Raw genomic sequence first — 11,790 nt, forward strand, 5'->3', positions numbered from 1 at the left:
ATAAGAAATTACAAATTTTCTTACAAATTCCGTGAAATCTCTACATCCTAGAGCCATTAGGAACCTCCAATTGCTCAGTTGATATCTTCTTTACTCAATGTTTCATATAGTTTCTCAAATATTACATGTTGAAATTGAACTCCAACCTTCCCTTCAGATTGTTTTTTCTCGTCTTTTTCATCAAGCCAGAAAGTTCAGAGCCACTTTAATTCTTATTTCTCCCTAATCACCCCCATCAAATCCACAACCAAGTATGATCACTTCTACCCCCAAAATGTGTCTGCAGCCTGTCTGCTGCCCTCTGCCGTCAGCCCAGCTGCCACCATTGCTTACTGCAATTGCCAAAGTACTCCCCTTTTTCCCCTGCTTTCCTTTTTGCTGCCCTTTTTTTGAGCCATTCTCCACACAGTTATTTAGGTATTTTCTTAAAAGAAACTAGATCATTTTGCTCCCTTGCTCAAAACCCTTATATTATTTCTTTTGGTACTTAAGATAAAATTCAAGATCATTTTCTTGGTTTACAAAGCCCAGCATATGTTTATCCCTGTCCACCCTGCCAGCTTCACACTTCACTAGTGCTGCTCCCTGCCCAAGAATGCTCCCATCCCAGTCCTTCACTTGGCTAACTCTATTCATCCTTCAGATGTAAGCTTAAATGCCAGTTTTCAAAGAAGACTTGGCCAAATCGCTCTTTTCAGACATGTTGCTCCTTCTTGGCTTGGTCAAGGAAGGCCTTTCTTTAGAGCTGATCCTAAATGACAGAAGGAGCAGCCTGTGAAAAACCTGAGGCTACTGCCTTCCAAACCACGAGACTCAATTGCTAAAGCTTTTGGAGAAGAGGATCTGTACACAGAACCAAATAATTCAAAGATTTTTTAATCAGACAAGGCATGCGTTGCAGGAAGCGAATCTCTACAAGTTTAGATGCCGTTGGCTTGGCTTAACAATGGATTCATTAGCGCTCAGTGACTCCAGCACACGTGGTGCCCCATACTTGGTTTCCTTTTGGGCAGGATGCACCCTAGAGTACAGAAAGTGTGAATTTCAAGGTCAGTGAAACATGAGCCCAAATATCAGTTCTCTCACTTATTAGCTGTCAAACTTGAACAACATATTTCTTTGCCTTGAGCCAGTCTCTAACCCGGCAGGCTGTGGTGAAGATTTAATAACATAACATTTATAAGACACTTAGCACAAAGCAAATGCCTAAAATGATTGTGATCATCATTTGCTTACATTATTTATCCTTAGGATAAAGTTATCAAATTACCAAATTTTAAGACTGCTTTACATATGATAAATGCAAACTTTTGAAAAGAAACAGTTGAACAGATTGACCAGAATTCCTTGATGCCTTCTTGTGAAGGTAGGAAGAGAAAAATGATTCTATATGTTTGAGGCAAAGGTAAATATTATAGAGAATATAGTTTCCTTTAGTTTTTATTTGATCTTTTTATTCCCTCTAAGGAGATGGTCTCAAAGAATGTGGAAAACTTCAGAAGCAGAATAAGACACACTTTCATTGACACATGGAGACCTTTACAGCTTTGTTTACCCAGTGATTTTTTCAAAACCCTAGATAACAAAATATCAAGAGTGGAATTGGGAGGCAGCCTTCCATACTGAAGACCTAGAGTAAAATCTTAGGTCAGAGTGATTCACACAGACAAATGTTAGTTTGGCCCACAAAGGAAAAGGAGTGTGTCCCTATTTCATTTCTGTCACCAAATGTTTTACATTTTAATCTTGTCATAGGTTTTGGGTTAAAAACTTGTTACATTCTTCATCATACTAAAATAAATTTTTACGTGCAAGCAGACTAATTCAGCAGATTTATTTAGCTTTTCCCTGATCTGGATGGAGCAATGGTACATTTTTTACTTCCATAAAGAATTTGTCCAAAGCACCAAATATAAAGATAATTGTTTGCTTTTGTTGGTTTATTTTCTCCTTCCCTTTTTTTCTAGGATTATGACAGTTTTTTTGAATCCAAGGAAAGCAACACAGTCTTTTCATTTTTAGGCCTGAAACCACGGTTGGCATCAAAGGTAGGTAAATCTTTTCTTATTCTTGTTTTAGAATTCATCTCTTTTGAATTTTTCTTAGAGATGTAGAGTGATGGTGTTAGAGGAATGCATATATAGTTTCTTAGATTTGGGGGTTTTGCTTCCTCTGATGCATAATTAGAGACTACCCAGTGTTAAAACATACAACAGAGGCTAGTTTTTTGTTTTCCCCCCCAATTTTTCAATTGTTGCTATAAATTAGAATATTACCTTATTTTTAATTTATACCCCATTCCTCCAAGAATTTAAGGTAGCAAAAACTAGTAGGTGCTTTCTGTTTAAAATTGCAAATGTTTTTACTTTACATTTTTTGAAATAGCAGACTCAGAGTCATATTTAAAGGTGTTTTAAATTTACTTTCATTGGAGAAGAGATGGTCTATAATAATAAATGGTCAACCTTGAAAAAAATCTTCAATTCCTTAATCAAAATATTTTGAAGCCACTTTCTTAAGTCATATGTCTTTTAGAAAACATAAAAGAGCCAATATTTTCTCATGTTTAGAACTAGAAATGATGTGTGTTATCACAACTTTGTTAAGCTTATAGATTCACTTTCAAAAAAGAAAAAAACATTTCTTTATTAAGTAAGGTACTATTTTGATATTATTTCTTCTTTTAAAACACACATTTTCTTTCTGATTATGAAAGTAGCCTAGACTCCTTTTTTTGAATTGGGAAAATATTTAAAAAGGGTAAAACAAAGAATTAAAATCACCACCCAGAGCTAACCACATTGACATTTTTTGTATTTCCTTGCAGTCTTTATATACATAGTAATTGAAGTTTTGAGTGTTTCAAATTGAGACTGAATTCTAATATGTCTATTTTTAACACAACCGAAATAAAAGTACATTTCCTAGAACTTCGATGTCTTAAAATAGTAGGTCTTTTGAGGCTACCCAGGATTTGTACCATCTCTGGCATACCTGTAGGAAGAAGGCAGGGACCCTCAATAACATAAATTATAGACCAGCATCTGCAGTGCATAGCCAATGTGAAATCGTGCTTTGTTTTTACATCAGTAAGTCCACAGATGGTTGTGGGTGGTTTCCATGCACATGTTTTAAGCAGAGGCAAAACCCACGCATACCGTATTTAAAGGTTCTTAAAACTACTTTTATAAAGATGGAACATTTGAATACTTGTTAGGAAAATTAGAGTATTTTTATAACGTATTTCATCCAGAGATATTAAAAGTCCAGATTTATCTTCAAAGAACTGGAAAAAACTAGGATGGAGTAGTCTAATGGATACATAAATCCAGCGGGCATCATTGTCTATGCAAAAACCTTTTAAAAAAATACTGCTTGTTCCCGTTTTCCCCAAATATGTAAATTCTTTAGAGACTGTGGGCTGACTTCTTTATTCTTCAAAGAAATGTATTTTCTCACCAGTTTCTCAGGAAATCTATGGTCTATGAAATACACATTCTCACATGGTTTGTGGCCACAGTATTAAAGTTGATCTTGGTGTCACTGAAGTTAACTTGATTTCAGGGGACCATCCCAAAGGTAGTGAGGGCCCTGGACACTGCCCCCATTCAGCCCACCATTTTCAGGGACCTAAATCAGTTATACCTGGACAGGAGTATCTGGGACCAGAGCAGATGTCCATAGCACAAGGTCTTTGCCACTCTCCATGAACCACTTAGGGCTTTAAAAGCTAATAGTAACTCATACTTCATCGTTGTATGAGAGAAGTGAAAATGTCTTCAAGAACAATTTAGCATTTTCTCTCTTCTAATCTTCTATTTTTTACCTTGGTAGTGATTCATCATACAGTCTATAGTCTAAGGCTTTGACAGAGTGTTCACAGGTTTAATGTACTAAAAGATGAAAGCCCTCTTTTCTCTTTTCCTTTCCTACTCCTTGTGTGGTATACACACATAAAAAACATGGCAACAAAGCCTATCAGGAAACATAAAGACATCATTAGCACCTATAATTGCTCTTACTTGATAGGAGAGGACATTCATGGGCCCAACAGGCCCAGGTGCAGTGTAGGCTCTGACTGGGCTGCCCTCCATAGTGGGAGGGGCAAAGGTAGGTTAGCGGTCTCTAGATGGTGGCCTGCAGGCCACATTGGCGCTGGATATGTTGTTTGTCCTGTGAAGAGGTTTTTTAAAGTATGTAAATATTAGATGGTATGGAATCCCTGGTGGGGGTGGTGGGGGGATCTCAGTTTCCCTTGTAGTTGGCTGGAGCCCACAGTGGCTGGCCCATTGTGATAGCCAACTAATTCTGAGAAAGGGAGGCCATTTCACCAATACTTTTTAGGTAGAAAACCATCAAAGTTAAAATTTAGTAGACCCCAAGAAGGGCCTGTCATAGAAGATTGTACTTTCAGATCCCTAGCTTTCAGGGGTAATATCCAAAGTAGGTAACAACCAGTCAACACTGGGTGCTGACTGGCCAGAGCTTGAGCAGGCCACAGAAGCCCCCTGTGCCAGATGTCAGCTCTTTATCCATTGGCTCAAGGGGGAGGGTGCACAGGGGTGGCAGTTGGGGGATTGGGGCAGCGACTCTTTACTAACAGATATGGTCGTTCTAGAGTGGTTCTTCATCTTGGGTTGCTATTAACGGGCATCTCTGCAGGCCCTCTGAGCAAGGTAACCCACCACCCAGCCATACACAAGTGGAACAGTACCTCTGAGAGGAATCTCAGTAGGTCATTGAAAACATGCAGCTTTCTTTCCACTTTTATATTTGGCAGGTCGGGTGGGTGTGATTTAAATCTGGGCTCTGATGCTGAAACCCAGGATTTTCTCTTATCAATCACGTGGAGGTGATCTGTTATGATTTCCAACATCTTTGTTCCTGACATTTAAAAAACCCCTGCGAAGGGTGAATTTTCTTGTCGATGTAATGCAATAACTGACCTTTTTTTTTTTTTTTTTTTTATAGGCAGAACCTTAGAGAAGAAGAGTGGAAGATGATGGAGATGCATTTTGAAGCACCCCCTGGTACTCAGCACACACATGCTTACCTAATGCATCACTGTGACAAAAGCCACACGCATTATCAGTAACTTTGCTTGCCACGGAAAAGGTGTTTTTGAAAGATGTGGCTATAATGAGAATTGCATGATTGCTTTAAACCAAATCAGGTGGTGGATTTTTTTTTTTCTTATTCTATTTGCCTGCAGTTGCCTCACTCACCTGGAAATACCATCACCTGTTACAGGTGTACTTTCTTAATGACTGAAAGATAAGTGGGTAGCACCGTCAGAGAGAAAATGTTGGATCTGCCCTAGGTTATAGTAGATGCCGGAATTGCGTAAACCCACTTCTCTTTAAGCTGCCTGGATTGCATCTTTGAAATATGTCTGCCAAGTTGTTAGAATCTTTGAATCAGAAGGAAAAAAAGCAGCGCTGGTTGACAAAGGGTGTTGAAGATTTTTGCTGCAGAATCAGTTACAAACATCACGGTTCCCACGCTTTGTAATAACACCTGGTGAAAAAGTTAGATATTCTAGACTTGTTTTAGTAATGGAAACTCTTACCCCCACATATTATCCAAGCTCCTACAGATGTTTCCAGAAATCCCTGTTGTAACATCAAGTGATCAGAACTAAGTTACTGGGATGACAATAATTGCTATTTGAAATATATGCTTCTTTATTTCTTGCAAGGGGCAAGTTTCACCCAAATGCCTGAGACTGCTTGAAAGATATATTTTAAGTGGTGCACTAATTAGTGAATTTATAGGAAAATTGTCTGACGAGTATCTGAAGGCATTTTCAGCTCTAGCAATTTATTTATAATACATAAGTTCATATATTTTTTAATCCAGCTCCCCTAACAGACAGCTGCTGCTTCTATTTTGTGAAGGGACTATATTTTTTGAGAAAGGAGAATCTCAGTTAGATATATTTTGTGAACCCTTGATTAGACATATTAAAATATACCAATGTTGTAGTAAAATTTAATTTTTCCTTTTGTTACTTTTCATTTGCCTCTCATTTTGCTTGCTCATATTTCTGGCCAATGTACAGCCTTATATTTTTCAGAGTAATGCAGATACTTGTTCTCATTCTGTATATGAGCACAAGTAAGTTTTCAGAGCAACACATATGAGAAAGAGAGTAACCCGGAATTGTACTTGTCAAGAAAAATCTATACTCCTATTGGAGTGGATGCTGATGAACATCGAACATATCTACTTCATTAGAGCAGAGGCTATTTTTCTGCATTCTTGTCCCTATAACAGGGATGCTTAATTTTTTTTTAAACTTAGAGTTTTAAATTGCCAAACATGGGAACAGCCTTGAATAGGATAAATTTTCAGAGGGCTGCCTAAAATATTTTATTTCTAGCATCCTGATTCTGGACTTTTCATTATAATTCTGAGCAGGAAATTTATAAGAAATTGAAAGAGCAGAAGAATTACAGCCCTGTCACCTGTGCCCAGCACTCCGCCCCATGCCTTGCTAAATGTAGACTAAAGAACTTGTTGAATGCTAAGGCTGAAATCCCAACCTGAGATTTGTAGTCCAGGATTACAACCAGAAGGAAAGTATGACAGATTTCTACTTAAGTAGAATGGACACATGATCCACAATTTTCTCTTCAAGGGAAGCTGTTGTCAAATTATGGATATTACTGGTTAGTTGTCATTAAGTAAGATCCAGGTCAAATTCCATTTGACAAATCCCAGGGACTATCCAGGAATTTTTTTTTAACTGGATATTGTGTTTGAGTATGTGAGTCTTCTGATGAAACTTAGAATTTCTTTTTAAGCAGTTGTAAAAATTGTCATGTTGTAATTCATTACTCAGCTAACATTTAGTCTACTCTTGCTAGTGAGTGCCAAGAACCAACTTGGTAAGGTTGAGGCTTTGCAAGTTAACTGCTGGGGTTATAGGATCAATACCATACTTGCTAGACAAAGCTACCCAGATTTGTCTTATATTATAATTTTTGAGTTAACCATAGTATACCTATTATGATTGTAGTAAACAGACTAGTGGGTAGTAATGCTAAATTACCATCACAGTTATGTATCATCTCCCCACCCCATTTTTTTTTTTTTTTTTGATCAGCAAAGAAATACAGGAGACCAGTCTCGAGTGGTGCTGTACTTGTTATGAGTGAGGCAGCAGCACAGTGTGTGGCATTTACATGGTACCCAGGCTCCACAGAGTACCAAGATGTTGCCCTCTGGGACCACACTTAGTTCAGAGAATATGGGGTCCTTACTTGTATTCTTTTATCAGCTGATTTTGAAACATATAGTAATGATTTTCTTGTTCCCTTCTTTAACTAGCTGCCTTTAGATTTTGATAATCACAGTCTTAAAATACTAGGAAAGAAGTGGATGGGAATTGTAGGCATAGATTTCATATCAAGGGCATTTCAAGACAGAATTTTTATTTCCTGTAGTAGGCTTGTTGGAGCAAAGGAAATGTGCTGCTAAAAATCAACTTATGCCATTTTAAAATTAGATAAAATATGGAGTGCCATCCTGCTAGGTGTGTACAGACCAGAAGAAAATTTAGTTGGGAAAATACTTGTTTTTCCAAATTCTGGTGTTTTATTACAATCAAAGAAGAGGAAAGCAAGGTATTTTTTCACCTCAGACTCTAATATATTCTAGATTTGTTTCTGTTTTATAGATTTAATTCAATACCTCCACATAGATGTTTTTATATTACATGAATTTAATAATAAACTAAACTTTTTTTTGTCTCCCGTTATTGAAAAGTACCAAAGCTTCTTTCTGTTGTGTTTGATTTTACTATAGGGGTTTTGCTTTTTCTAGAGATACTTTTCATTTAACAGCTTTTGTTAAGTGTCAGGCTGCACTTTGCTCCATATAATTATTGTTTTCAGATTTCAACTTGTATGTGTTTGTCTCTTAAAGCATTGGTGAAATCACATATTTTATATTCAGCATAAAGGAGAATAAATTCCAGAAAACACATATTCTGAAAATGGAGTGTTTGTTCCCTACCATTTTTCACACCTCTCTTAATTTTAGTTCTGTTTAGTTGAGAGGCTGTGATTTTACTCTTGCCTGTGAACCTCATGCATGAAAGCAGCACATTAAATTGTAAAAATACAAACAGATCGTGTGATCATTCAAGGAGCCAGACATGAGGTCCTGCACGAGGGTGTTGGGAGGACACCACAGATTCATCTCAGACAGTGATCAGGACTGAGGATGGAGTTAAATCACTCAGCCCCTGGGTTGGGTGGGGTGGTTCAAATGGATGACTGATCTCCTGAGTACACTGAAGCCACAGGCTGGTGGTCATGTTCTCTGAATTGGGTGCAGAAGACAGGGGCAGAGTGGCTGCGGCCCCTATTACCTTTGTAGCAGCCACATCAGAAAGCAGAAGAAAACAGTATTTCTGAAGGCATTGTTTGAGGTTGATCTCAGCACTGAACGATTTCAAGCCCTGCGCACCAGAACAGAAGGAGGGTGGAGGAAGGGATCAGAGGGAACGAGCTGTGGGTTTGCAGAAATGTGTGAAACCAAAATGATCACTGCCTACTTGTGATTCAGATCTTCAGAGTTTTCCTAGTTCTTCTAGAAATACATGTCAGGTTTGTTTGTTCATCCTTTCTGTCAGCATGGATCAAGCCCCTAAAATGTGGTAAGTATTGTCAGAGCAGGGCAATATCTCTACTCTCAAGTATGAGGGGAATAGAAACAAAGCAGCAGTTTTAGCCAGGGTTCAATGATAGAGTGGAGGTAAATTGAGAGCCTCCAGGCTGTGATTCACCATTTGAGACATTATACATAATTTGTTTTTGTTATAAGCCATTTGAATTTTTAAAAAATTTCATACATGCAATGGAATATAGATATGTATATACACATATAATATATATGCTAAAGTATAAAGAGTAATAATAATGACAATAAACAAACCCCTGTGTGCCTACCGCCCACCTTATTGCCTTTCCTTTGAGGTACCGTGTGCTGTTTCCTGAACCTATCTCTATCCCTGTCTGATAGAGGGAACCCCTGTACTGAACTTTGTGTTGACCATAGCCTTCTTGTCTTTCATCACTTTATCTCCAAGTATGTATCCTTAAAGAATAATAAATGGAATTAAACTGAATGTATTCTTCTGTCACCTCCTTTTTATGTTCATTGCCATCGGAGTTTTTTCACTGCTAAATATTATTTCATTATGAATATATCACATGTTCTCTTCTCCAGCTGGTGCTTATTGAACTGCATCTTTGTTTGAAATAGAAAAAGGTAATGTTGCTGTGAATATTCTTTTATGTGACTTCTGGTGTACATACTCAAGAATGGATGTATACCTTGAATAGGATTGCTGGTTTATACAATAAAAGCACATCATCAGTTTTAATAGATAAGGCCAAATTGCTATCCAAAGTACTAATTTATGCTCCCCACCAGTATACTAGAATTTGCAGGACTCTAAATCTTTGCCAATGTTTGAGATTGTCAGAGTTGCATTTTTGCCAAGCTGGGGAGTATAAAATGTTACCTCATTGTGGTTTCATTTTGTAAATTTTTGATTATTAGTAAGTTGAACATGTTTTATTATGGGAATTCTTGTTTCTTTTTCTTGGCAATCCCTCTTCATGTCTTTTGCCTTTCTTCCTATTGAGTTGTGTTTTAATGATTAATTTTTAAAGTTTCTTTATATTTAATATTTAATTGGTCAACATTTATTTAATCATTAAAGTGAAGAGAAACCAGATTTAGAGTACACAACTTTTCTGAGGCCATTTCCAGAAATATGCTAAGCATGTGAATCTTTATTCTATTTGGAGAAAATAAAGTTAAATACATATATATTTTTTTTTCTTGTGTGCTATTTTTTACCTTGTCAGCATATCAGCCAATAGTTGACTTCGGGAGCTCCTCTGTGCTCTAGAAGGGTGTCTTCTTTGACACCATTTTAAAGCTCATCAATTCCAGTTATTTAGTAATAAATTAATTTTATTAATGTTATAATCTAGTTTTCTGCTACAGAATTTCACCAACAAGAAACCTTTATATAGACTGGATGTTTATATATGCACATCTCCTTAGTATGTCACCATATAATGGGCCTAGAGCAATAGGCCAAAATGATGTTACACGTAAATGCACATTAAAAAATTACTTCTTTAAGTAATAGGAGATTGTATTGAACCCATACCCAATTAAATAATCCTTAAGCTGAGTGAGGTAGATCAGCATCATGCTGAATATGACCAAGTGTATTGTGGTGGCAGCATGTTCCTATGTGTAAGCCAACTGGCAGGTAGAAGAACAAGAAACTAGAATGCAGTTGTATCTTCTGGGCCCCTGGTAACTGAGGGCATGACATTTTTGATAGACTGAGGACCCTGGTATTTGAAAGCATATTAACTGAAAACTTGGTGTTGCTTACAATGAATAGGACAAAGATTTAGACCTTTTTGTAAAATAGCACTCCACACTGTTGTAATATACATCATTTTTGGCCCTATAATAATAAAATTCATTATAATGAAACTTTCCACTAAAAAAGCTCTAGCACAAGAATCTGTCATACTAATGTTATAGAAACGAAAGCTCTGTAGTTTAGAACAGTGCTATCCAGTGTGGTACCAACAAACCCTATATAGCTGTTGAGCACTTGAATTGTGCCTAGTTGACTTTGTGATGTGAATGTAAATATATTCCAGATTTTGAAGACTTAGTGTGAAAGGAAGAATAAAATATCTCATTAATAATTTTTATATTGGTTATATATTGAAATAATATTTTAGATATATTGGGTTAAATTAAGTATTAAAATTTATTTTTCCTTTTTGTTAAGGTGGACACTAGAAAATTTAAAATTACATATATGGCTTGTATTATGTTTCTACTGGACAATACTGTTCTGTACAAACCTCTTCACCTGAATTTACAATAGAGAAATTAATACCTTTAAAAGGCTTTTTGGGTTTTGGCAAAATGTCACCTTCTTTCCTTTGTAATACTGAAAGGAAATGTGAATATCTTCAGGAACATAATTTTCTAATACTGCTGCCAAGATAAATATTTTTCTCATTTTGCTTTTTTGTTCCTCTAGGTTGAAGCACTTTTTGTAGTGAAAGAGAAGGTTATTTTTTTTTCCTGGAAAAACAGAATAATGTTTGTATGTTCTCATAATATGTGACATCCCTTTGTGTGCCCAGTCTGTGGTTACTGCATCATCGTATAAACTCAGTCTCCTGTTGAATTGGTTTCTGTGAACTAATTCACAGTGGCATGTTTGTATTTTTTAAAATACATTTTATTGTGTATATTTAAGGCATACCACATGATGTTATAAGAAACGTATTTGTAGTAAAATGGTTACTATCGTGGAACAAATTAATATATCCGTCATCTCACATAGTTACCCATTTTCGCTCCTTGTGGCAAGAGCAGCTATAATCTATGCTTTTAGCAAAAATCCTGAATAGAATATGCTATTAACTACAGGCCTAATATTGTGCCTTTGGATCTTTAGGCTTGTTTATCCTACATATTTGCTACTTTATATCCTCTGACCTACATTTTTCCACCTTGCCCCCCAACCCAGACTTAGTAACCACTGTTTTATTCTCTCTATATTTGACCTTTTTTTTTTTTTCCAGTTTATCCATGTTGTGGCAACATGATCTCCTTTTTTAAGGCTGAGTACTATTCCTGTCTCTCTCTGTTTGTGTATACACACCTACACTATAGCTTATCAATACTAATGCAACTGCAATGTCTCTGTGTCCAGTTTCTTGTTAC

At 36.6% G+C, this 11,790-nt stretch overlaps 1 protein-coding gene across 2 annotated transcripts in view; it reads left to right on the forward strand.

Annotated features, from left to right (window-relative positions):
- Positions 1 to 9,136, forward strand: part of SH3BGRL2 (SH3 domain binding glutamate rich protein like 2) — a 166,166-nt gene extending 157,030 nt beyond the window's left edge. For both annotated transcript variants that reach the window (XM_055391966.2, XM_004044323.5), the window contains 2 exons: positions 1,968 to 2,048; positions 4,972 to 9,136. In XM_055391966.2, coding sequence (XP_055247941.1) covers positions 1,968 to 2,048; positions 4,972 to 4,983 — 93 coding nt within the window. In that variant the 3' untranslated portion in view covers positions 4,984 to 9,136. The remainder of the gene's footprint in view (positions 1 to 1,967; positions 2,049 to 4,971) is intronic.
- Positions 9,137 to 11,790: the final 2,654 nt, after the last annotated feature.

The sequence above is a fragment of the Gorilla gorilla genome, chromosome 5, assembly GCF_029281585.2.
Source record: "Gorilla gorilla gorilla isolate KB3781 chromosome 5, NHGRI_mGorGor1-v2.1_pri, whole genome shotgun sequence".
In the NCBI taxonomy this organism is placed as follows: Eukaryota; Metazoa; Chordata; class Mammalia; order Primates; family Hominidae; genus Gorilla; species Gorilla gorilla.